Below are 26,355 nucleotides of genomic sequence, written 5' to 3'. Positions count from 1 at the left end.
GTGTGTGGCTATTCTTGGATCATGTCTTGATATTTCCACTGCTTGCTTAATGGTCAACAACTACTTTTAACACAGTGTGTTTATGATCTACAGAAATATTCCCTCGGATTATGAACATCTCAATGATACCATTTTCCTTATGCAAGTATGTCTGTAAATGTGATTGATAAGAAAAGAAACACAACATGTGTTTTGATTTAATAGCTGGAGTTTGCGCAAAATTACCTTCTCTGACTGCAGAAACCTTCTCCTGTCCACTTGATTCCCTTGATCTGCCTGTAAACCTCACACAGCTTTGATTGCAAGCTTTTCAGTATAAAGCCCTTGAACTGGGTATCCATGGTTATATCTGTACACAGAGCGCAGTGGGGTGGGTGTGTCATGTGCTCACACTTCTGGGATAGTCTCCACATGATCTCACTCAGTCTGCTGACTGGCTGTTTGTTGACATGAGTAGCTAAAAACATCCCACAAACACTGATCATTACACTTTCAAATTAATTGTTTCTGAGAATGATTGCCTTAAGGCGCACACAAAGAAAAAAATGCTCCATAGTGCTCTTATAGGTGTTTTTTTTAAAGGGTTTTATTTTAGCTCCAGGAAAAAGGAAGCATGTGATGAACTGTCAGATACTACCATAACTGTAAGCATGCTAATACTCTTCAGTTCAGTGTGAAATATTGCATGCAACTGATTAATTCCAAAGGGGTTCTTTGCATGTAACAGTCACGCAATTATTCAGCTCTATCCTTCAAAAATATTGCACATCCCAGTTAATACTCAAATGGTCATTAGTGACACTCAGGGTTTAAAATTCCGCAAAAAAACGTGTTTGATAACCAAAACCATCTGGATAATAGAAATCGTCGAATCGATTCAGGGATAGTTTGTCATTTATGACAGGGAGAGGGTGGTGCAAGACGGGGGAGGCACTAAGGATTTTTTTTCAGCATTTGGGGAGAGGGGGGGTTAGTGGGGGGGGGGTTGGCTTAGGGGTGAGACTTTCAACTTTAAATGATTGTTTTTGTATCTATTTAAATACCCACAAACCCCCAGAACATGGCAAGTGGGATTTAAAGCCATGTTTTCTTTAGAAATCTCCAAATCATGTTATTTAGACTGTTATAATCAGGAACTGTGAAATATTGTTATTTATGGTTATTGAGGGAGGCTCCAGAAAAAAATATGCAGCCCCGAGAAGGATCGTGATATGAAAGGAAAAGTAACACCAAAGCCACCCCCTGCTCTGACAAGTAAAGTACAGTCCCTAAGTTTTACTAAAAGGTAAAAAAAAAAAAAAGAAGAAAAAAAGTTAAGCTCTTATTTTGAAAAGCTCCACATCGGAAGCCGGAAGTTGTCATCTCGACGCTTTCAGCAGCAGCATCGTTTGACCATTCAAGAAGCTAAAAGCTAGCGGTGTAAAGGAGCTACGAGTTTTCTTTCAGCACTTAATTTGACATTTCATTAATTTGTACTCTTGAGAAGAGTTTGCTTGGCATTTTGAGGAGGTACGATACTTTTACATTACGTCTTTGATTATATAAGTTTGCGTTTTGGAATTAACGCTAACGTTAGATAACGTAAGACACTCAGCTAACGCTAGATAACAGGCCGACGCTAACGATAGTTAGCACAACTGTTAACCATACCAATCAGTACCTCTCTCTCAAAGTTAGCTTATGAACTTAACAGCAAGTTTTTGGTTATTTCAAAGCTTCTCCAACAAGTAACGTTAAATTAAAACTTTGTTCTTAATACCGTGCAGATATGGCAGCAGATTGGTTGGGTAGTTTGGTGTCAATTAACTGTGGGCCAACACTGGGAGTCTATCAAGGAGAAGTGGTGTCTGTGGACCAGTCCAGCCAAACCATCTCCTTAAGACAACCTTTCCACAATGGAGTTAAGTGCCCTGTTCCCGAGGTCACATTCAGGTACAGCTTAGACATTAAATGTTTGCTCCCTGGATATTTTTGGATGTTGTGGTAATTTGTTCCTGTTACTAAAATAGTATTTGGTCTGTGTTTCTGCAGTGCCATTGACATAAAGGAACTGAAGATTTTGGATATCAGAAACGGCAATGCTAGGAACAGCTCTTCTGCATCTACAAAGGTAAGCAGTGCTCCAGTTGCAGTCCCAAAAGGTGACCCCAGATCAGTGGAGAAACTCAACTCTCCTCAGCACTGCTCCAAAAGCTATGGAGAGCGTCACCTGGACGTGCCCGGCCAGCCAAAAGGATTTCGTCGTAGACACAACTCTTGTAAGTACAATGTGGTACACCTCGATCAGATAGTAATATACCTGATTGTTGCTGGTTTAGATTTACTGGATATTTTTCCCATCAGGGTCATCTAGCAGTCGAGGAGCAAACCAAGCAACACCGAAAAAGAATGGGGTGAAGAATGGTCAGATGAAGCACAGAGATGATGAGTGTTTCGGGGATGGCATGGATGACGGGTTGGATACGGACTTTGATTTTGAAGGAAACTTGGCTCTTTTTGATAAAGCAGCAGTTTTCTCAGAAATTGACATATCAGAGCGCCGTAATGGTGCAAGGTCACGTGGGACGCCTCAAGAGCAGACGCCCACACGGTACCGTCATGATGAAAACATCCTGGAGGCCAAACCTATTGTGTACAGACAGATTACTGTACCACAGCCTGGGGCCAAAGAGTACTGCACTGGTAAGTTGTTACACTTTGTAATGAAACAAATAGCAATAAGGGCATATGATGGGAGGTAGGACAGATGATTGGAAGTAGACTTGTATATATTTGTGTCCTTTTTGTCCATACAGACTCTGGGCTTGTTGTGCCAAGTATATCCTATGAATTACACCAGCGTCTGTTGTCAGTCGCTGAGCGTCACGGTCTCTCACTGGAACGAAGACTTGAGATGACTGGAGTGTGTGCAAGTCAGATGGCACTTACCTTGCTGGGTGGACCCAACAGGTGAGCATGTGGGGATGGTTTGTTGACAGATGAGAACAGCCCTAGCTAGGTGCAGTTTAGTCCTACTAACATTTTATTACCTACTAAGCCAGTATCCTTCAAAAAAGATCAGCCTAAAATAACTTTATCTGGCCATTGTAATGTTCATTTTTAATAAAAATTGGTCACCTGTTTACAGTATCTAAGTGTTTTTAGCAAGGTACATTATCAGTTGTAACTAAATAATAGATTATAGCAAAATGTTTTGATTGATACGATCAGAAAAGAAGCGGGATGAATCATGTTGTAATATTTGGCTATGCTTTGGAAATATACTGGAATATTTCACAATGACTTACTTTTAAAAATGTATATATATTTTATCTTTATACAATTCACATGATTATGTATTTGGTAATTTCATTACAATTCTTTGAAATTTTAGATGCTTTAAGCCTCCATACAAGTGAAGCTTATTGCTTTATATGCCAAATGTGAAATTACTGGAACTTGATGCTTTGAAGGTGTAAATTTCAGGATAGTGACTTATTTCATATTTCTTCCAGGTTTACACCAAAAAATCTACACCAGCGTCCCACAGTGGCTCTGCTGTGTGGCCCTCACGTTCAAGGTGCTCAGGGCATCAGCTGTGGTCGTCACTTAGCCAATCATGAAGTTGAGGTCATCCTGTTTCTGCCCAATTTTGTCAAGATGCTTGACTCGGTCACAAGCGAGCTCACACTCTTCAACAAGACTGGTGGCAAACAGGTGTCAAATATCAAAGGTGGGCAAAATTTTCAACTTTCATTGTTTACTAAATTGTTTTTTTTCTTTTTTTTTTTACAATTTGCATTGGAAGTGGTCACATTTTTACATTTTTACATTTTTCTTTCTCTGACTCCACAGACCTTCCAGACACGCCAGTAGACTTAATCATAAACTGCCTGGACTGCCATGAGAACACATTCCTGATGGATCAGCCTTGGTACCGAGCAGCTGCAGACTGGGCCAACAAGAACCGAGCGCCAGTGCTCAGCTTAGACCCTCCTGGTAGTGGACAGGGGCAGGCGGTCGAGGCAAAGTGGTCCCTCTCTCTTTGCCTCCCCCTTCCCCTGTCTGAGGGGGCTGGCAGCGTTTACCTGTGTGACATAGGTATTCCTCGCCAAGTCTTCCAGGAAGTGGGAATCAAATACCTTTCTCCTTTTGGCTGCAAATTTGTCATCCCCTTGCACTCTGCATAATGGCACTAGTGGTCACCATGACATATTGAATCTTTCACCCTCCATGACCATTTTGGTTTTGGCGCCTTATATTCCAGAGTTCATCCATTAAGTTTCTAACTCATCAACATGTGAATGGGACCACTGTTTTGTACATTAGTTCGACAAGGACTAAGTGCATATGGATAGGATAGACAAGCGCTTTAATGAGAAAGAAAATGTGTTGACCATCAGAGGCTTCAAACATTATGTACATGCAATTGTTTTTGCATAACGCTAAAAGACTTTTTTTAGAATACAGCAAAGTGTCAAAATAATACCACAGTGTTCAGTTTTAGATTGAATAGGACAATCTTTGACTTAAAATGGAAAAAAAACATATGTAATCTAACTTCACTCCAAAACTATCTGTTGAATAAACAGAGATCCGCCATATAATACATGCAAATGTGATGTTTTGACATGAATCTGATTGTAACAACATAAATCCAATTTACATTGGTGTTAAACGTCTTGGCATATAGCCTGCCATACTCTTCAGTCATCTGTTTGAATAATTTTGTATTTTCAGTCTTAACTTATGTTAATTGGAGCAGACAACCAGATATTTATAGCTTCGTTTGTCCATGGTGAACTAGACTGTCATGACAAAGGCTTTGATGAGATACCACAGGATTCAAAAACCCTCGCAACCTAACCTTTTAGTAAAAAATAAAATGTCTGCTAACTAAATTTTGGTACAATAGAGAGCTGAAGTTAGGAACTCTCGTCCAGGCTAGCCTCTGCTCTAGTAGCTTCTGCAACTCAATGCTATCTCTTATCCAGCGTTGAACTCATTAGTCATGGCTAGACAATCAAGAAAATTCAGCACTCACTACAGCAGTTGTTATAAGAAATTAATACCTTTGTTACGTTATCGAAGTTAAACTGCAGTTAAGAGTACTTCAATCATAGTAACTTGGTTTTGTCCATATCCATAAAACCGATAGGGCTTGTAGGAAATTCTGTTCTTTTGAGGCTGTAAAAAAACCATAAACAATGATTTTAAATAGTTTTCCAAAAAGCTACCTACTCATCTAAACCATAGAATATATATAATGATGGAGGACACATTTCTGCTTTCTCCTACTGAACAAAAATGAAGCCAAAATATTCCTACAACAGGCACTGACATCTTCACGCCGGTGATGTCATTAGGGGTCAGAGTTTGCAGAGCACTGAATGCGAGGTGAAGCGGTGGTAATGAGGTCCCACCCAACTCAGTTGCAAGTCGATCACAGCTGTCAACATTGATGTCACAATCCCTTTTTATAGCATCAAATAACTTCATTAAAAATTAAAATTAAAACCAACACTTGAACAAATAGCAGCATGAAAAGAACTACCTAAGACGATAAAACCATCTTTGGGGAAACGTGTTTGGCGTTTACTTTGAGTTTTTGGTTTGACCCATGTCCCACTAACATGGGGGGGGTGGGGTTTATGACCTGTGCTGCAACCAGCCATCAAGGAGTAATCAAGATGTTTCGGCTTCACTTTTGGGGAGCTGTCATATTGTAGATCTTTACTGTCTAAACCCATGAAGCGAATCCCATGATATACTTTTTGGATGGCTCCAAATCTTGGTTTTAAGTTACTGGTGTGGTATCAAATGTCGATGAGATTTTGAAAGACGTTTTCTCAGAACAGAACCTGGAATTTGTGGCTTAACTTTGCCTCTCTGTTGTTTCTGTTAAAGGATCTTACCAGAGTGTTTGTAAATTTAAGTTCCCTAACAAGACATCACCTTAACTACATGTGCTCTGATCTTTTTAAATGCAGACTACAGTTAATACTTTAAAATATATTTTTCTATTGATTTCCAATGATTACTTTGGATGATAAACAAAACTAAGAAGCAGAATCTTAGAGCTCTGTTACGTTTGAGGCCCATTACAGCAAACACTGCAGTAATTGAATTATTGTTGTGTAGAAATGTAGTTTAATCGCAGATTGCACTGCATTATGTCTGCAATGGACTAAATTTCCAAGTGTCCTAATAGATTTTGGTGTTTATATTAAAATGTCAACGGATGCCTGAAAGACAAAATACATCTAGATTTCTAAAACACAGTAGCATGGTTAGTTTTGATGTAAAATTTGATTAGTAAAAAAAAAAAAGGTGGTATGGTCCTTTAAATTTCAAACCACCTTGCAGGTTAGTGTGTCAACATTTGTTTTCTAAAATCAAAGTTATGTTGATTGACAAAACAAGTGGCATTTTCCAAAGTATAAATGCATATTTGAGGGTCAAATGCCTCTCTGGGTGAATCATCTTGATCCAAACCTGCCAACAAAGATGCAGCATCCTGCAGTGGGTACCCTCTGAACCAACTAGATTAGGTCCCTCTGACAAGACATTGGTGAACATTTCTTTTCCCGTTTTTATGTTACAGTTAGTGGTATTAACTAACTAAACAATAGACTGTGAAGTTTAATTTAAGGAGAGCTGCTTGTTTTGTGCTGCTTCTGGAGGCCTCTGTCAAGGCCTCCTGCTGCCAGATCTTCATGACAATGCAAGTCAAACCCTTTTCTTGTTCTTGGGCGAGATCATATTGTTTCTGAAATGTGTCCAGAACAGAAGCAGCTGTCTTAAGTTCTCTTTACTGGACATTATGTATCAACGTGTCCTTAAAGAAATACTTCACTCCTCAAATGGACATTTGTAATATCAATTGCTTACTCTGTGTTATGTTGAATTTGTGGGGAAAAAAAAGAAACATTTTTTCTTGCATCTCTCTGTGTTGATTGAAGATTCCAAAAAAACAGAGAAAATTCTTGTTGTATTGAAGTAAATGATGACCACATTTAACAGCAAAACTGTATCAAGGCATCAGTTTATAAACTCTCACTCAACTCATGCAGTATAATCAAGCTCTCATTTATCCAGCCATATGCTCAGTGCTTTTCTCAGCTGCGTATGACTGTGATACACCTTTGTCTTCGTAATTATTCAACTTTTAAAAAAGAAAGAAAGCAAAAGAGAGAAGATGCTCAGTGCTTCCCAAATAGATAGCCTTTCTCAAAAGGAAAGTGAACCTAAATTAAAACTCATCTATACCCTCTTGAAAGCCAGACTCCATCGAAAAAAAACGGTATTTTTACCTCCTCTGAACACAGGAGCTGCTGCTCTATAGCTGCTTCCATCAGTTTGTGTTATTGTGTGACTTTGGTGTTTTAAAGGGTTATTATAGCACAATGGCAAAAACTCACTGCTGGAGGCAGCTGTAGACCAGCAGCAACTGTTTTCATCAAGGTTGAATTATTATTTTTGTCAGAGGAGTGTGGCTTCAAAGAGAGCATTGAAAAGTTTAACTTTTAGTCCAGTTCCCCGTCAGAAAGGGCTGTCTGTTTGGGAATCATATGACTGGATAAATGACTTATTTATGTGAGTTGTGCGAGGGCTTTTAAACAGATGAGTATAATTTTGCTGTCATCATACATGGACCTGTATGACTCCAGTTCATGAAGATTTTTTTCTCAGTTTTTGGAATCTGTGTTTACTGGAGATGTGTGTGTGAAAAAGTGTCCTGGACAAATTCAATGTAACACAAGGTGAGTAATTAATATACAAATGGCAATTTAGGAGGGTAATTATTCCTTTAATTATTGTATCGGTGAGGTCAGTGTAGTCTAAAAAAGGCTGAATTCGGGCAGTTGCCGAAGCTACAAATGATGTATTTTTGGATATGGTCTATAATGTGGTATATCCTCTCATGAGGATTACCAATACTCACCTTATATTTGTTTTCTTTCTTTTCCCTCTGTGCACATTAGTCTGCACAGAGCTCACACACTGATGCAGTGAAAGTCATGCACAGAGGTTTTGTCCTCTCTCCAACATTCCTCCAGCCTGATGTGTTATGTCACATCTGTTGAGACAAGTCTGGCCTGGAAACATCAGCCAGCGTTTTACTGAATGTGATGAGTTTTTCTTGTCTTTGGCCACCAGAGGGCCATGAAACCACACGTTTAGTGGCTCTTCCTTATTTTTGTTGTAATGGCAGCTTTGTGTACTGTTTCCTCAAACTCTAGTGTTATTTCTCTGAAATGTGAACAGTCAGACACCAGGGGGTGATCTGGCTTTTGGCATGAAAGCGCCTGTTTTTTGAAAGTGTCAGGTTATGCTTTTTTTGAGATTTATTCAATATGTTTACATGTTTCAAAGTCTCACATCTGCACTGGATGTTATGTCCATGCGAAATTAGTTTGCAGATCAGGAAAAAAATCGCATTAAATGGCTAGTGGGAGGTGTTGTCTAGACAGGACAACCGTTTCCTTTTTGGGAGTTCATTGTCAGTGTATCAAAGATACTGTGCAGTCCTCTTTTGTCATTTCTGCAGATTGAAACAATTAAAACAATTTTCACCGTCGCTTTATGTTTGTGGGCTTTTTGTAAACATTGTCGGTCAAATTCCTTCACTAACTTGACTGAAATTGATTCTGTGATCCCCTTTTAGCCACACTAGTTTCTCATTAACGCGCATGTGCACTGCAAAATTAAGGTGGGGCAAAAAAAACTTGAATGTTTCTGACGGGGAAAAGGAGTGGGGCAGCTTGAAGTAGACTCAAACTAGTCTGAATCGCGTTTATTTCATGGCTGCATGTTCAACCAACCGAGTTATCGCGTTGTTTCCTTGCTAATTTAACGTTTTCCCGCAGAAGTGTCGAGACTGCAGTAATAAGTTTTTTAAAAAAGCCGTGTTTTGTTTTTCATCATATGAAGTGACTTTTCCAAGTTGTGTTGACAGGGGACACGCCGACTGCAGTGCTGTCTGGTTTTATTGAGCTACTTTTGGACTGCTGAAGTTTCAGGTCACCTGAGGCAGATTTCACTTCCTCATCGGGACTGGATGCGTTTTGCGCTTCGACATCAGCTGTCGGTTATTTATTTGGTGAATGGGGATTTGCTTGCTGTCGCTCAGATGAAAAGAGACCTCGGGCTGTAGCCGAATCACCTGTTAGTGCCTCCAAACTTCTCGCTTTTTTTGCCTGCAAACAGGTAAGAGTTTGATTTTGAAATAGAGTCGTAGCCTTGTAGATACAGTGGAGCTGTTGTGTTTGGGTATACCTTTTTAAAATAGAGCTAACCCGTCAACTTGTACACTGCATGTACACAGACTGACATCTCTGAATTTATTTAAAAAAAAAAAAGCATTGAGTACATCATAATTAAACGTTTATCTAAACTTCCTTTTACGCCATGAGTGCAGCTCAGAGTGCTTTACGGTAACACCATAATGGAATTTGTGATTTCATGACAGACGCAGCCTTATTAACATCCTTCAAATTTCTGCCACTTCCTCTGACTTTTGGGGGTGCAGCATCTGCACCAGAGGACGACAGATATGGCTTTTTTTCAGGTCCTATACGGATATTGATTATTAGTAAATAATGAGACCAATAACCAATATTTGGAATCGATATTCATTCTTTAAAAACAAAATAGCATTTTTATGTCAAAATTTAGAATTAGGAAAATAACAAACTACACAACACAACTTTGTTTAAATGCCTTTAGCAAATGTTAAATCAAAACTGAAACTTTCAACATCATATAAGTTTCCAGCAACTTTTTTTTTATAATGTCAAGAGAAAATTGAACCAAACAAATGAAGTTTTATAAAAGATAAAGCTCCTCCCATGCTGACGCTCTTTGCGTGTAATCAGGACCGCCTTCCCTGCTGTTGATTAATTGTAATACCCCCATAATGCACTTGGATCTCGCTTAAGTGTAGATAGTAATGAGGGCAGGACATTAGGTAAGACAGAGTGGTAAGTGAAAACTGACCAGAGGGAGAGACACAGCTGCAGTGGAGCCAAAGTAGCACACTTTTTAAATTAACTAATGAATGTTATAGTTGATCATTAAAATAAAACACTGATACAGATAATCTGCAAAATGCCAAGTATTGGCCCCGGTAATTGGCCAGGCCAATAATCTGTCGACCCCTAAACTGTAGCTCACCAAGTTGCTGTCACAACATGGTAGATAGTGTAATTTGTAGAGATAATTTTATCTGCTGACTCAAGCTGGTGCATTAAACCTTTTTCAATACCTCTGATCATTGACAGTGTTTTGAAACTTCTACTAATTTAGTAAAAGTGGCCTTGCAGGAAGGTGCAATATTCAGAGGGATTTGAGTAAAGCTACTGTTTTTTCTCATTTAGTTGTCCTCAGGAAATAGTTCATCAGAAATTTGGAAAAGGTACTAATGCACCAAAAGCAAGTGCCAAACAGGAAAAAAAGTTCAGTGGATACAGTTTTTTTCCAGAGAGTTGACCTAAGGAGCTCATGATTTTGGGGTGATGCCCCTCTGGCTGTGAGAACAAACTTCTGAAATCGATCTGGTGCTGGTGTAGAGTTCCTTCCATAGAGGATTCGTCTTTTAGAGTGTGACAAAACTGTGAAAAAAGATGAAGCTGGTGAAAGAAGCTCATGAAACCACAGCAAAGCATACTCTGCTAGCCTGTAATGTGTCATGCATGGCTGCAACAGCAGAGCAGCATTGCACTGCATGCTGTGCATAGGGCCTCAGCACGGAAGCGTCAGTCCACTGCTCACACATGGCAGCTTTGCCTTACATGGTATTTTTTGACGTGTTTACTTTGTAAAATCTTCATTACCCAAAGTGTTACAAGTGTCAGCACATTCATTGGGATGTTTGAACTTTGGATCGGTGTAAAATGCAAAGTTTACTGTAATGCCTGGATGCCAAATTAAAGGGGGTTTTCCCTTGACTGACAATAATTGATTTCTCTCTTCCTATTCCTCTGAAGACGGTCTTGTTTCTCAGCATTGAGTTTGTATTTGTTTATGATAAACAGGATGCAATTTTACTGTCATTTGCTCTCATGCCTTGCATGACTGAGCCTCACAGGCAAAACTGACCGTCATTAAAGTGATACAATGACGGCTTGTGCTTCAGGGCCTACCACTGGACTCGTACTTCCTGTCTTATATCCTGCAGACAGTTGCTTGACTGAGCACTGCTGCTCAACCGGAGTCCAGCTGTTGTCCCAGAGGCAGAGGTGATTTCCTCCTCTGAGGTTCCTCAAGAACATCTGCAGGCTGTCAGACCCAGCTGGGTGAACTGTTGGCATGCACCCTTTCTCTTTCTTGTACATTTCCCACCACTCAGTGTGTTGGTTTATATTTGTGCCAGATAAAAGCTCAGGGAATATGGAAAGAAATGATTGTTTTCTTCTCTCTGCCCTTGGCCCTGCCACCCTGCTGCTGTAATGGTGATGATAACAGGGCAGCAGCATCAAAGCAGTCATAGAGCATCCTGAGACAGGAGGATCGGGATGAGGGGCAGATACTCAGATTCCCTGCTGCACAGATGAGCACACGGTCACGATGCTCAGTGTAACATTCTTACTACAGGATATCCAGTGGCAGAAGTATTCATATCATATAGTTAAGTAAAAGAACCAATTCATTAATGCACAAATACAGTCTTTAATTCAGCACAGAAGTACTATCAGCAAAATATACTTAAAAGTATCAAAAGCAAAAATACTCATTACATAAATAAATGCCCCTTGTGACACTATATTATTAAATATTATATTATTATATGGTTTATACTGAAGTATCAATGTGTACACAGCATTTCACTTGGAACTGATCGATGTGGAGCTACTTTGGACTGCTTTATATTCTGCTAGGTAGTTTCATCCAGTGGTCCCCAGCCTAGGGGTCAGGCCCCTTCAAAAGGTCACAAGAAAACGGGATGAATGAAGGGGAATTAGGAAGAAAAAAACACGTTCTGATGCACACATTTGTATTAATATTTTAGACTTTATGCCTCATTAATAATTAACAATTCAACCTTACTTCAATAAAGCCATATTGGATGTTTAGAGGGACACTTATATACATCTTAAATGTGACAAGGGGCGCCAAGTAGACTCTGCTTCTTTGTAAGGGGACATGAGAAAAAAGTAATTGAAGCCACTGATTTAATTTTAAGTTTTATTACATGTTTTTGATAAAATTGAAAAAAAGGGGCCAGCATTTGATATGTATTCATTTCTTCCCACCTCTTTTCGGACATGAAATACTTATGTTGTTTACTGCATATGCTCAGTGGACATTCTGGTGTTGTTTTTCTTGCTTATATTTTATTTTTATTCTTTATTGGGCATTTTCAAAATAGAACTCTTACAAAAAAAATCTTTTAAGTAGTAGTTCATACTTTTTTACTTGAACTTATTTTAACGAGGTAAATGTTTATTTTACAGTGTAAGGGCCATAGAATAATGACACCATCTATGTTTAAACTGAATCCCTATCAGCCTGTCTGTCACTATGCAGTCCTGTAAGCCGCTGGGAGTAACTTCCCAGAAAAATGAAGGCTTGATTTACGGCACAAGGGAAGTGCATTAACTGTGGTTTTTGTTGTTCTCCTATATCTATCAGTAGCTAAGTAGTATAACATGGAAATACAAGCACATTAAGTACAAGTACCTCAAATTTGTACATAAGTACAGTACATGAGTAAATATACTTTTTGCTTTATACAACTGAGGATATTTATTTGAAAACTGCCCCTTTATTCGTTAACACAACATTTCAAAGACCTGCACATGATGCTGTTTTTTACTTAAAAATTAACTATCCACAACCATCTTCACTTCAGTGTGTCACAGCAGCTTTTGCAACACCTTGCATGATCAGCGTTTTCACTTCAGCGGATAGACGAGGGAGGGGCAGATTTAAACACGACCAAAGAAGATATTTCTACATTCCTGTCCTGTCTTGCTTTGAGCGTTCAGGCTGCCACTGATTTGTACAGTTTAGACTACGGCTGATTTGCACAAGACAAGTGTTGATCAACCGGTTTGGTTTGGACAATAGGATTGTTGTGAATGCAAAGAATAAAACAAATTATGTTAAAATAGCCACATTAGCCTTATCTGATGAGATATGACACCTCTGTTTATTAGTTGCTTGTCAAATTTTGTCATCTTTGTGCTCCTTCGTGACTCCATTCACGTTCAGTCTGTCACTAAGTTTGTTGGTTTCCTGTTTCTTTGAGCAGCTTACTGTATGTTATGCATCACTTCTCCTGCAGCAGACAGTCTGATGTAGTAATTCACTGATTGCAGTCGCTGTTGTTAAGTATTTATGAGGTTAATTTTTGTCAATTTTTAAAAGAGAATTCACATGACAGCAACAGAGCGGCAGACAAAAGTTGATTGTACTGGCTGAATAAAATGTGAAGTAAACTTCATATGTTCAGACCTGCAGGACTGAAGTATTGCCGCTTCCAAAGCTACTCACTGGACAGACTGACGATGATGGACTTCTCAATGAGACAGGGGGTCAGTAGAAGCCCAGGGGTCAGTAGCAACTTGACCGACTCACAATGACAGCCTTGTTCGCTTCCTGAAAAGAGCAAGCTGTGGTTCCGTGTAGAGCTCTCTGGAAATGGCAATGTGACACCATGACAGACTGAGTTCTGTCCCATCCAGTCAGCTGCTAGTGGCCTGCTGCTGAGATGCATTCACTGTCCCCAAAAGAGAGGAATTTGAAAGTGCTGTTGTGTGTCGGCCTTGGCCCCACTGATCCATTCTTCACTCGATGAGATCACTTTGCTCCTTCGCCAAGGACTCTGCCCGGACAGATTCTGTTGCAATTGTTGGAGCGTCATAAGAATGATTTCCTGCTTCAGGTTATAATGCATACTGAGATTACAGTCAGAGGAGTTGATTTCTGACCCACATTAGATGAGTTTTTCGCCACGCTAGTGGCATGACTCTAGGAATGGCATTCTCAGTCGGTGCACCACATTGGTCCAACCTAAAAAAAATCTCAACCAATATTGGATGGAATGGCACGGCGTATTGTATACATTAACAGTCCCCACCTTTATCACTACGAGTAGATGGACGTTTGTGAGTCAGAGTGAAATGTCTTCTGTTGGATGGATTACCATGCAATTTGTTGCAGACATTCATGGTTTTTGTTTCAGTAATCTCCACACTTTTATCAAAGGTGGAAGAAGTGTTACAATGAAAAAAAAACTGAATTAAAGCACAAAACTCCTCATTATTCAGATAAAATGGGCTCTGTTGTTGTTACATTATCATATACAGTATTTTACCATTGATGATTATTATTAGTAACAATATGTCAGAACATATATATACATGTGTATATATTTTGCAGTTTTAGGTACAGTTCTTGCCAAGTTGCTCATTGTGTTTTTTCCCATGCACTTTGAAGAGAAATCAAACCGATTTTCTCAAGTTTCAGAGGTTTAAATACTTTAAAAACTGATAGTGATCCAAGTGTTAAAGGGTTAAAAACTATTCAAATATAACAATTTTAGATAGGAAGATCACTTTTGGTCAGAACTGGTCATGACTTATAGGTATTTTAAATCTGAGATGGTTTCTTTTCCTTCATAATGAATAGTAGGACTGCATGGCCGTGGACCTTTACTGTTCTTTTCCTGTTACGACCTTCTGCACAGTGTGAAATGTCAGAGTGTAACATAGACAAGATGGGCTGGGATGAGCAGATGCAAAATGGGGGTGTCCTTGCTGGGTTGATGGGCGTGGGAAATGAGTCCAGATGGACAGCTGCAGGACTCCATAGGGGACGACATCAGCCACATCCTCATCATACGAAGTGATGACAGTCCACTGTGGGACACTCAGAGTTTATAGTCTCACATTTGATGTTTGTGAGGCTTATTCATTCAAATGTGTGAAATATAAGATATGCCAGATCATGTTTTCAGTGGAAGAAACATGGTTTTAAAAGGAAGAGCTGGGAAAGTGATATCAGCATGTTCATGTTAACCCCACCCTAATATTGTAGTTTTCTAAATCTGGGCTCTCTTACAGGAAGTAGGCTTGCATAGTAGTGGATATGTTGGAGGATGTGACCTCATGTGAAGTGTCAGATCTATCAGAGCCAGGATTTTCCCTGAGCTCTGACCATTAAGTCTCACCACGTCTACATGCTGGGAACTGATACAGGAAGAGAGGAAGTGGGATTTTGGGGGGAGGATTGAGAGTGGGGATGTTGAGCATGACTTAATCCATAGGTCATCATTTTGTTATAACGCCTCTGCTCTGATTTGTTGTGCATGTATCATGGAAACGCTGCCCCAGGGTGACTCAGGCCTAAGGTTAGAGTTGCAGTGGCTGCTTTATTGACGTAAAGAAACACTGGGCTGGATGAGTCCCTCGGGCCTGGTCAGATCTCACCACAAGTTTGCATTCCAGCGTTGAAGAGAGCTATCTTGATTCCTACCAGGCCCAGTCATTTATGCTTGAACCAGTGTGTGTCCATTTTTGGTCAAAATGAACCATGCTACCATATAGTATACAAAGTAGATCAAGTTTTCTGCCTTTCATTCATCAGCTAGAATATTATTCCAAAGTAAACATTTAGTATATTTCTGAGTTAATATCCTTCACACTCTGAGGCCTGGTCTTTATGTACATACTGTTATCCTGCGTCATGGAAACATTCTGCCTCAGTTGTGAAAGTGTGATTTAAAAAAAGAAGACTTGTTAGTTCTGCTTTCTGCATCAGTGAGTTATTTTTACCGACACTGCCTGATCCGATGCTACTCTGGTGCATTTTAATAGTAGCTGAAGAGTTTCCTGTGAATTAACATGCACCCCTGCAGAGAAGAAGTCACAAATGCACTGTCTTCCTGAATATCTTTGAAGCAGGGGCATTTCTCTGACTAAATTCTGTTTCTTTTCTTAGGTACTGTAGGAGTGTGTGTTTACCAGCTCTAATGGTAGTAGCTAGAACACGTCACTTTTGAGAGGACTGAACCACCTCACCATGACAGAGGTCCAGGTAAGATCCAGTTATTGGCCCTAAGCCCCGTGGACACAGCGGCAAGCTTTGAAGCACATTTGACATAGTGGTCAAACTATGGAGTCATACCATTAGATAACGCCATGTGGCCAAAAAGACTTTTTCCCATAGACTTAAATTATAAAAAAGAGATATCTGTACCCCATTTGGGGGCTAAATAGGATGTAGCCAGCTTGGCTGGTGAAATCTTTTGTGTATTGCTCAACGTGCTCAACAATGTGGAAAATCGAGGTAACTTTATACCCAGAAGTCGAACTTTTGCTGCTTCATGCAGAGATCTATAATAACAACTAGATACCAGATGCCAAGATGGCGCCAATTTAGTCTAATGTAATTGCTCATATGCCAAAACAGTTTCTCGCCTCTGGGTTTACTTTTACGGTATATGGCCCACTGAATATGGGCAGAAGTATTCCCCCCGCTGGCCCTGCCCGTAGGTTTCTGCTCAGCTCAATGACTTTACATTGTGATGATTTCATGGTTTTAAAAAAAAGTTTTTCTTGGTTTCAGGAAAGTTAAACAAATATTGAACCTGTATAGATGAAAAATGCATAATCACTGTTTTCCCATAAAAAATGTGTGTGTGTCCCTTTGCAACAATCTTGTTCCCTCTCTAAATTCAGAGTTTTTTTGTGGGTCTGTGAATGCAGCGCAGGCGGAGCTCTCCATGAGCTCTTTCTTTCCTCAGCAGCAGTGTGTGACACGTATAGTGGATACTTATCCGTCAATCTGTTCAGAGTTGATCAGAGCAGATCGATGGATGAAAAGAGCAGCTACTTTGAGTGAATGCAAAATTTTGCAAAAGTTTCATTTTGAATGCGCCTGACATTCTGCTGCTCCGTCTGTGCCTAGAGTACACTATGAGCTCCAGGGGTGTGGTACAGCTTGAAAAAAGAAAAAAATTTCTTTGTGGTGGTAGATGTTTTAATTATGGTGGGCTGCCACAAGTAAATGAATATGTGTGAAACTCAGTTAACAGAAATACTCATAATTGACCTTGTTTGCTGTTTAAGGTGTGTTTTTTGGGCTGTGGGGGTTTTCTTTTTTGCAATACCACATATAAGCACTGGGAAATATTGGAAGCAAGACTAAAGGGTGTTCCTGGGGGGCCTGGGAAGATCCATGCAAATCTACACTTAGGAGGTTGAAGTTTTTCGGCTTCATGCACCACAAAGGAACTTTCACAGGAATGAACGAGGCCCCTCAACGTTGTGTCCATTTTCTCTATATACATGATGGGCCCTCCCCAAAACTTTAGATCAGTTAATTTCAGAGGTCATGTGGCTGCCTACCATACTTTTTTTTTTTTACATTAAAGCAACAGTAAATAAAATGTTATTTTAATTTTTAAAAAAGTGGCAGTTTAGAAAAGTAATATTTTGGTTCAAAATAAAGGTGGTTTATCATTGCTTATATATAGGGTGGACATGATATTTGCTGGCCCCTGGAGAGTGTGCCCCTATTTAACCCCGTAGGGGTGGCCCTGAGACAGGCCTCCAGAGTACCAACAGTGGTGCATGTCAGAACTCAGATACACAGCAAGACATGTCTGATGAGTAATTTATGAGACATTTGTTTGCTAATTAGTGATTTGCCTATGTTCCCATAGACTCCGTGGCCGCAGGGCACAGAGTGTGTGGCCAGGTACAACTTCAAAGGCACATCAGAGCAGGACCTGCCCTTCAACAAAGGAGATGTGTTGACTATTATTATCGTCACAAAGGTAATGTGTAACGGCCTTATTTATATTCCTGTAAATGTGGAGTTTTGTGCTTGAGTTTTCATGCAATCTGTGATTCTGATAGTCATTCATGTGCGTGGATGTGAAAAAACAAACAGAATGACTTTATAGTCCCTTTGTCTACTCCACATTATTCATTTTTACTTGTTCTGACATTTTTTGTCTCAGGATCCAAATTGGTACAAAGCTAAAAATTCTGCAGGACGCGAGGGAACAATTCCAGCCAACTATGTTCAGAAGAGAGAGGGTGTGAGACAAGGAGGCAAGCTGAGTTTAATGCCGTGAGTACACACACATTATTGTGTCTTATTTGATGCCTGATGCAATGTGTCATCTTTGAAGCAAACAGGATAAGGTTGTAGTATCTGTTGTCTGTATCTCAAAAGTTGCCACACCAGCTTTGTGTGGCGTCTGCAGCGACAGCTAAAATAGCTTGACTTTGCCCTCTTTCTATGGCAGTGTGGTTCCTGAAGGCGGATGGGCTATTTGTCGTGGCAGTGACGCTGTAGTTATGTGAATGGAGACCACAGTTGGGTCGGGCTGTGTTGTAATTGCAGTGCACTCGTGTCTGTTTCCAGCACAGCGTTGCTTGAACTCTGCATAGTTTCCTGTTGTTTCCTCTCTATCTCAGACTGAAGAAATCTCAAAAATCTCCCTTTTATCCACATGACGGCTGTCAGTGTGCATGTATGAGTATGAATGGTTTATTTTTAGAGCCCTTGATCACAAAATTGTGTCTGAGTGACTTCATGAAGATAAGCAAACCTACATTAACCACTGATAAAAAACAAAACAAAACAAAACAAAACAAAAACAAAAAACACGCAAAGAAAGTTAATATGAAACACAATATGACAAAATATCACCATTAGGAAGACAAAATGGCCATGCTTGAGCCACTGTCAGCTGAATTTACTCACCATTTGTGTTTGTATGTTTTTAGACAAATTGTGTCTTAGTTACATGGGGAACAGTGTGGCTGAGCATCCATTCTCTTGTTAAGAACTTTGGTGCAAAACCAGTTTTGCTTTTTAAAGTGATATATATTGGAATAAACTTGAAATAAACTTGATTCCTCTCACCAAAAGGGTACTTGTGAATTCTAAACCTTAGTCGTATTCATAATTGTGTTAATCCAACACCAAAAATGACCATTAAAAAACACTGAACAATTTGGGACAGAAAAGGGAAAAAGTGCATTTGAAAATATCTTTTAGATAAATGTCAAAATGTTGATCATCAAGCAAATTGTTCTCCACATGTTTACAAAGTTTTGTTGTTAAAGATTAAAGTAGAGTCACCTTTTTTGTTATGGCTGTCCTGCAAAATTGGTCAAACATCACTTGCGCCTCTCTGGTTCTCCCCCTTTGCACTGATCTCATCACATTTAAAAATGTAGTTCTCATTATTGTAAATATCTCCAGTCATGAATGAGTGAGTAGAATGGTAAAGGAGATGCAGGGACCTCTGAGTGGAGGCGGCATTATGTATGAAATATTAAATTCCTGTAATATAGAAAACTGCTTCAACAGTCTTCTTATTCCAACTCAGAGGGAATAAAAAATAAGCTGTGTGATATTTAAATGTAACTTTCTCATGGAGCCAGATGCAAATGCATTTACCGTACACTCTGTGACCCTCTCAGTAATAGAACTTGTCACAGTGGATATGCAAATGACTGTAATCTATACCTCTGATATCTCCAGAACAACAGCTGTTTAATTTGCATTTAGGGCCAAATTAAGGTTAATAATAAAATAATGAAGTGTGTTAAAACAAGGAAAGATGAACATCTCTCAAAGACTAATGGAAGATAATCAGCAGAACAGGCCCAGAATGGATCCCTGCAGTTCACTGCTTTTACACACTGACGTTCGTCTGATTTATAGCTCTTAAAACAGTTTGAGACATCCCTTCCAATGACATATGACAACAAAAGATATACTTTGTAAAAATAATTAAAACTCAATGCTTATTTAGTAGTTTGTAGTTTCTATTGCTGTTGATTCGGTATTGCACTTGAGTAACTTACAGAGTGGCGCTTCTAATATTTAATCTAAAAAAATAAGAAAAAAATAGGGTGACCAAAATATTAGAAACACCTCTCAGTATTAGTATGAAGCGGTCAAATTCAACAGCACTGTAAGTGTAGCAGCCAAAATGACCATAAAACTGAACTCACACCGCTTTAAAACTGTTTAAACAAAAAGCATGATGAGCTTCATGAAGGGAGGATTTATTGCAGACCTGTTGTATTAGACCGCATTCGTTTTACATTTGTGTGCCTAATAAACTAAAAGCTGGTTTCTAAAATGTATACATTTACATAATTTTTAGGATTGTTGTGCTACATTTTTAAGTGTTACACAGTTAGTGTTGGTGACAGAGTTGTAAATCTCTTTTTTTGTGTGCATTGATGTCAACCTCTGTTTCTTCTGTTTTCAGATGGTTTCACGGGAAGATAACGCGGGAACAGGCAGAGCGGTTGCTCAACCCTCCGGAGACTGGCCTGTTCTTGGTGCGAGAGAGCACCAACTTCCCCGGTGACTACACCCTGTGTGTGAGCTGTGATGGCAAGGTGGAGCACTACCGCATCATCTACCACAACGGCAAGCTCACGATCGATGAAGAGGGGTACTTTGAAAACCTCATGCAGCTGGTTGAGGTGAGACATTAGAATTAGGTTCTCGTATATAAATAAAACAATGTAAATGCTCTATATAGAGCTTTGGTTTACTGTATCTGTCTTGTATTTTCCTGTTTGAGAGCCCCTGCATCTCTGTGCTAGACCACATACAGTTCCTGGAACAAATAATGAACAGGAAGTGTCAAAGAGGAAGCGTGAACAGTGTGCCGAGGTGCAGAGTCCCAACCTCAAAAAGACATCAAAACTTTTACCCTCAATATGAGTCCTTCCCCTGTATAGCTGACTTATTTTGAGTGTATTATTTATTCGGCAGAGTAAAAGAAAGGAGCATGGGTAATTTTAGTGTGACCTATTTAAGGGAAAACCTTTTTAGTTGCCCATTATATCCTTTGCTGATTTGGTTGTAGAGCCCTCTGTTGGTCATTCTGAAGCACTGCTCGCTGAGTTTTATTGCTTCTGAACTGTGGTCTTTTCTGTCATACAGTATGCATTTATATAAAACTCTTTTGGTGTTCAGAAAGGTGGCTCATATATATGCCTTAATATCCCATGAAATAATGTCAACACAAAATTTGTGCTGGCATTCATAATGAAACATAAAATATATATAATAAAATATTAAAACTCCCTCATTCCCACTGCCATAAGCATCTCAAATAAATAGTAATGATCTGCACATCTACATGTACACTTTGCACACAGTAGTATATTGTAATTTTTATTCTGTCTAAATGATTTGTATTAGGTGTGTGTTTTAGGAACACATGCTGTATGTTTATTGTGTGAGTTTGTTTTGTGCTGAATGTCGTATGTCGAGTCACGTCTGAGATGATTTTCTGTAACGACAGGCAATAATGTTACCTGAATCGGAATCAAGGACAAACAGTTAAAATGTGCACACTGACAAAACAGGAGAAAATCGCAAGAAAAGCGCATGAATTAAATAAAAGTGAGATCCTTTAAGAGGTATATGACAAAGAGTAAGTCTTCTGATTCATATAGGTACGGACTTGTTTGAAAAAGCAATCTGTTTCTTATATACAATCAGAAAATATATGTTTTTCCTTCAGAACAAACCTGTTCGGTTGGAGAATACCTGACAAATCATTTGATCAATGATGTACTGAAGGTGGACCTGGTGTTTTTGGTTTTCTAGTAAAATTGTTCTTTGATTTTTTTAAGGCCATATTCAATGAGCAACCTTTGGGGTTCAGTGCTGGTGTTTCCACTTTATTTTCATTTATTTTTTTGGTTTAATATTTGTATTTTCTTGTTTTGTTTGCAGCACTACACCAAAGATGCAGACGGCCTATGCACCAGACTAATAAAGCCAAAGCTGGAGGAGGGGACGGTGGCCGCTCAGGATGAGTTTTCCAGGAGTGAGTCTCAGTTTGTCAGTCCTTTACAATTTACTCAACTGCACCATTGTAGACTGTTTTGTTTATGAGAAGAGTGTTAGGTTTCAGCTGCATGTTGTTTCCTCCTTAAACCGTCAACAGGTGGCTGGTCGATGAACAGAAAAGACCTCAAACTGCAGCAGGTGATTGGAAAAGGAGAGTTTGGAGGCAAGTAGCTTTAAATATCCACATAGTACATAGTACATATAATCTACAAGTAATCTATTTTGATTTTATTGTTTACATGTGGCTGAGATGAGATATGCAACATGTTAACGGGGAGAAAAGATGGAGCATGGCTGGTTTTACTATAGCACATTGTGTAAACAAGTATGGATGAAAGTTTAGCATGAACTAACCTTTTTGACTATAGAGGGTTTTTTTTAAAGTCTTTTACAGCGGTTTTGAAAAAATAAAACCTTAACCATGCAAACTTTAAATTTCAACATTAAATTTCAGGTCAACAACTTCTATCAAAAAAACATATTCCCTCGTGATCTTTATGTTTTAAGTGAATTGTTTTGTTGTTTGTTATTTAAATCATTGTTCATTTTTATTGTTTATGATCATTCCAGATGTTATGGTGGGAGACTACCGAGGGACCAAAGTAGCTGTGAAATGCATAAAAAATGATGCTACAGCGCAGGCCTTTATTGCAGAGGCTTCTGTCATGACGTGAGGATATTAACATAGTTTAAGTGTTTTGGATATTTTTTGTTTGTTTTAAGAAACATGAATACACAAGAAACATATAGACAACATAATATGAATGCCTGAACGCTCCTCTTTATCCTCAGGCAACTACGGCACGATAACCTGGTGCAGCTGCTTGGAGTGATTGTAGAGGAGAACGGGAGTCTGTTTATAGTTACTGAGTACATGGCCAAGGTAGGTGGCAGCCTGTCTGTCTCATAGTTTGACAACATCCAGAGAAATGTTGTAGCGATGTCTCATGTTTGTTTCTTTGTTTTCAGGGCTGTTTGGTCGACTACTTACGGTCCAGAGGTCGGACGGTACTCGGTGGAGATGCTCTCCTTAATTTTGCACTGTGCGTATTTCTGCAGTTATATCTAAATAATACTTCATCCAAGGTAGACCGAGGAAGTTTTGATCCCTAGTGACGCTGTGGAGCGATGTTTTGATGAGCTGCTGCCTGAACTGCATGCAGCTAGCTGATACTTTGTCCATTATTATTTTCTTTAATATTTTCAGATCTTAAAATATTTATTGATTGTACCAATATGATTAATTCAGCTTGTACATTTAACATTTTTAGAAAACTAAGTGGAAACATCAGTTGCTACTTTTGGTTCAATAATAATAATAATAATAAAAATAATTATTATAATTATGTGTATTTGCACTTAACAAAACCAGTGTTGCAAAGTGCTTCACACATAAAAACACAACAATAAAACACACAGTTAATGTTTGACTAACCAGGCAAGCATAAAAAAAAGGAATAAACTTGTAAGAGTGATGGATGATTAAAAACTGTAAATAAAAGCAATGAAAACAATAGATGAATTGAAGTTAAAATGGAACAGTGCAATAATTAAGAGCGATTTCAAGAGTAAGATGCATTTTAACTCACTAGCTCAGAATAAAAATAAACCGAAAAAAGTAAAGAAGAAATTATAGGAAAGCATTTTGATAAAGTGATCAAAAGTGATTTAAAAGCAGATACTGATGGAGCAGGTCAGAGTTCCTCAAGCAGGTCGTTTTACAGCAGAGGAGTCGTGACACGAAACGCTTGGTCTCTTTTATTCTTTAATTGTGAGGTGGGAGCAGTCAGAAGGTTCCTGCCTGCATATCAAACTACAAGATTATCCTAAGTACAGCTGTATGACGTCTCTTGGTTTGATGGATAAAATAAAGCAATGCACCATTACAAGACGAGAAAATGCAAAAAAAAAAAAAAAAAAAACAGCTTTGCAGAAATTTCATGAAGTTGTAGATGCATTCTGCCTGTTTGTCAGGTATAACAGGTAAAGAAACAGAATTTTAACTAAATCCTATTTGCATGACACCTCTTCAGTGTGCACTTTAACACTGTACATGTTTTATGGCATCATCAGAAACTTTGTTCTGCAAGTTTCTGATCTCAGGATTGAGAGTTTAAAGGTGAATATTCTTCAGGTTTTGAACTTTCTTTTCTCTGACTTTTACAGAGATGTCTGTGAAGCCATGGCGTACCTGGAAGCCAATAACTTTGTGCACCGAGACTTAGCAGCCCGCAATGTTCTTGTGTCAGAAGACAACATAGCCAAAGTCAGTGACTTTGGACTGACCAAGGAGGCATCTTCCACTCAGGACACTGCTAAGCTGCCTGTGAAGTGGACAGCCCCAGAGGCCCTCAGAGAAAAGGTACACTGCTGTTTACAAGGACTGTAGCATGTCGAGGAGAGTGCTTTGCCATGTGTAACTCCCACTGATTGAAGTAAACTCTTACATGTATCATTTTCTCTCAATCAATAGAATTTTTCCACCAAATCTGACGTCTGGAGCTACGGTATTTTGCTTTGGGAGATTTACTCTTTTGGCCGAGTGCCTTACCCGAGAATTGTAAGTATTACTATCTTTCTGGAAAGACACATAGGTGTAGATTTCAGGACATGTAAATTTGTGCCCCCGCAATAAAAACATGCAGAGCAGAGGGCTTTTACTTTGACAGAATTAAAGACATCTACTGATGCAGAAAAATCACAATTTAGTGCACAGAAACCCCCGAGTTTCACAAGAGTCCCAAGAGAGGCATTCAGAAAATATTGAGAAGCAGTTAGGGCTTTGATTTAAGAGGGAGATTAAACAGCAATGCTTTTACAGTAAAGACTCTGAGGCTAGTCTTTCCTATCACATTAATGCGTGTGCATTTTTAATAGATCATGCTAAAGGGTACAGATTTGGTGTGGTATTTTGAGTTTTAAACGATTTAAAATATCTATAAAGTTTGTTTTGAGGTAATGTACATACCTGAAATTAAGAAACAGGTTGAATTAGAGACTATAAAAACATTTGTCTTTCGAAAATTGAAAAATTTCAAAACTGGATTAAGAAGAAGCATTGTATGTACTGTTGTCTCCAATGTACTGACCACATTTTTGATCAGTCTCATCACTTGTCTAAAGTCATCCTTTGCATTATGCAGAGTAACATTAGTTTTTCAAAAATAAATTGTGTTTCCTCTCAATACTTTTTACCAACAACTTTTTTCAATCTGTAGCCATTAAAAGACGTTGTGCCTCGGGTGGAGAAGGGATACAAAATGGACTGTCCTGATGGCTGTCCTGAAGTGGTGTACAACATCATGAAACAGTGCTGGAACCTGGATCCTGCTGCTCGACCAAGCTTTCAAATGTTGAAGGAGTGGCTACAACATATCAGCCAAGGGATGAAAAAACACTGAGACATGTGACATAACAGAGACAGTGACTTTTCTCTTCCTTCATTTTGACCACTTGGACCATAACTTAGAAGGAAAAAAAAAAAAGATTTCAGAGGGTTGTTTGATTTTACAAAGTTCACAACAAAGTTTGCTTTCTCACATTGTCCTGGAACCGCTAATTAAAACTGTCAACGTTTATTCGATCCCTCACCTCAGGTTGGTGAAACTTCAGTAACTCTTTTTACTGGCTCAGTCGTTCTTTCTGCGCTCGGTTATCAAGAGTGAATGATTAACTGTCATATCGATGAGTCTTTCTTTAGAACACAGTGCTGCCTCAGAGCCACAGTGCCTTGACCTATTTTAAAAAATTTATAATTTACATCCATTATTTTGATATCTTGGTATTATTGGTGGCATCATTACATTTTACGAACATGTAGACCGTAACATAAATTGACTGAGTTGTATGAAACCATGGTCTCCATTCAAAGAGAAGAGACGCTTCAAAAGTAGGACTACAGACTGATAAGTCGTTACTTGCTGTATTATTTTTTTTTTTTTTTTTTTACAGTTTCAGGTACACCTTATTGCATGTTGGATTGTTGAATTATTTTGTTAAAAAGGACTAAGTTAAAGAAACTATAATTATGCAGCTTTATTTTTTCATTGCTATATCATTTGAAATGCATTTGGATGTCTCTGTAAGTGAAAAGAGAAATCACAAGTTTGGACAAATGTCATCTTTACTACTGATATAATAACACCATTCAGCTCAGTCATGTCGGCATCATTCCCATGTACAGAATATTCCTTTTGACTTTAATAAATGTCTCATTTTGGGAAGTTTTGGATTTGACCAAATGATCAGGATTTTGTATGTAATAAGAAAAGGACAATGTTAATAGATTTACTGTGCTGCCATTTTCAACAATAAAAACATAAGACATTTTTAAAATTGTTTTGCAATAGTAACTTTTATAGCATACTTTTTTAATCAATTGTCTCAGCTCAAGTATTTGCTATTAAATGCAAAAACAGTTGACTGTAATTTAAACTCGTATATAAAAGTGTATTGTAATATTACTGAAAAAACTGTATTTACAATTGGTACCAGAACAATTTGGAGATATTTATACTTAACTAG

At 38.7% G+C, this 26,355-nt stretch overlaps 2 protein-coding genes across 2 annotated transcripts; both read left to right on the top strand.

Annotated features, from left to right (window-relative positions):
- Window positions 1-1,396: 1,396 nt before the first annotated feature.
- On the top strand, window positions 1,397-8,560 carry LOC121950738 (enhancer of mRNA-decapping protein 3-like). The gene is made up of 7 exons (XM_042496836.1): window positions 1,397-1,509; window positions 1,767-1,932; window positions 2,032-2,258; window positions 2,344-2,682; window positions 2,796-2,949; window positions 3,495-3,712; window positions 3,835-8,560. The coding sequence occupies exons 2-7, from the start codon at window positions 1,769-1,771 to the stop codon at window positions 4,167-4,169; spliced, it is 1,437 nt and encodes a 478-aa protein (XP_042352770.1). The 5' UTR covers window positions 1,397-1,509; window positions 1,767-1,768; the 3' UTR covers window positions 4,170-8,560.
- A 143-nt stretch (window positions 8,561-8,703) lies between these two features.
- Window positions 8,704-26,166, top strand: LOC121950739 (tyrosine-protein kinase CSK-like). The gene is made up of 13 exons (XM_042496837.1): window positions 8,704-9,189; window positions 15,925-16,020; window positions 17,651-17,764; window positions 17,951-18,063; window positions 20,228-20,447; window positions 21,715-21,808; window positions 21,929-21,994; window positions 22,402-22,501; window positions 22,624-22,714; window positions 22,801-22,874; window positions 23,998-24,193; window positions 24,305-24,391; window positions 25,050-26,166. Exons 2-13 carry the CDS (start codon window positions 16,006-16,008, stop codon window positions 25,230-25,232), a joined length of 1,353 nt encoding a protein of 450 aa, XP_042352771.1. The 5' UTR covers window positions 8,704-9,189; window positions 15,925-16,005; the 3' UTR covers window positions 25,233-26,166.
- The last annotated feature ends 189 nt before the right edge of the window (window positions 26,167-26,355 follow it).

This window comes from Plectropomus leopardus, chromosome 11 (genome assembly GCF_008729295.1).
Source record: "Plectropomus leopardus isolate mb chromosome 11, YSFRI_Pleo_2.0, whole genome shotgun sequence".
NCBI lineage: Eukaryota > Metazoa > Chordata > Actinopteri > Perciformes > Serranidae > Plectropomus > Plectropomus leopardus.
Note: the sequence above shows the minus strand (reverse complement) of the source record. Positions and strands in the feature narration are given on the sequence as shown.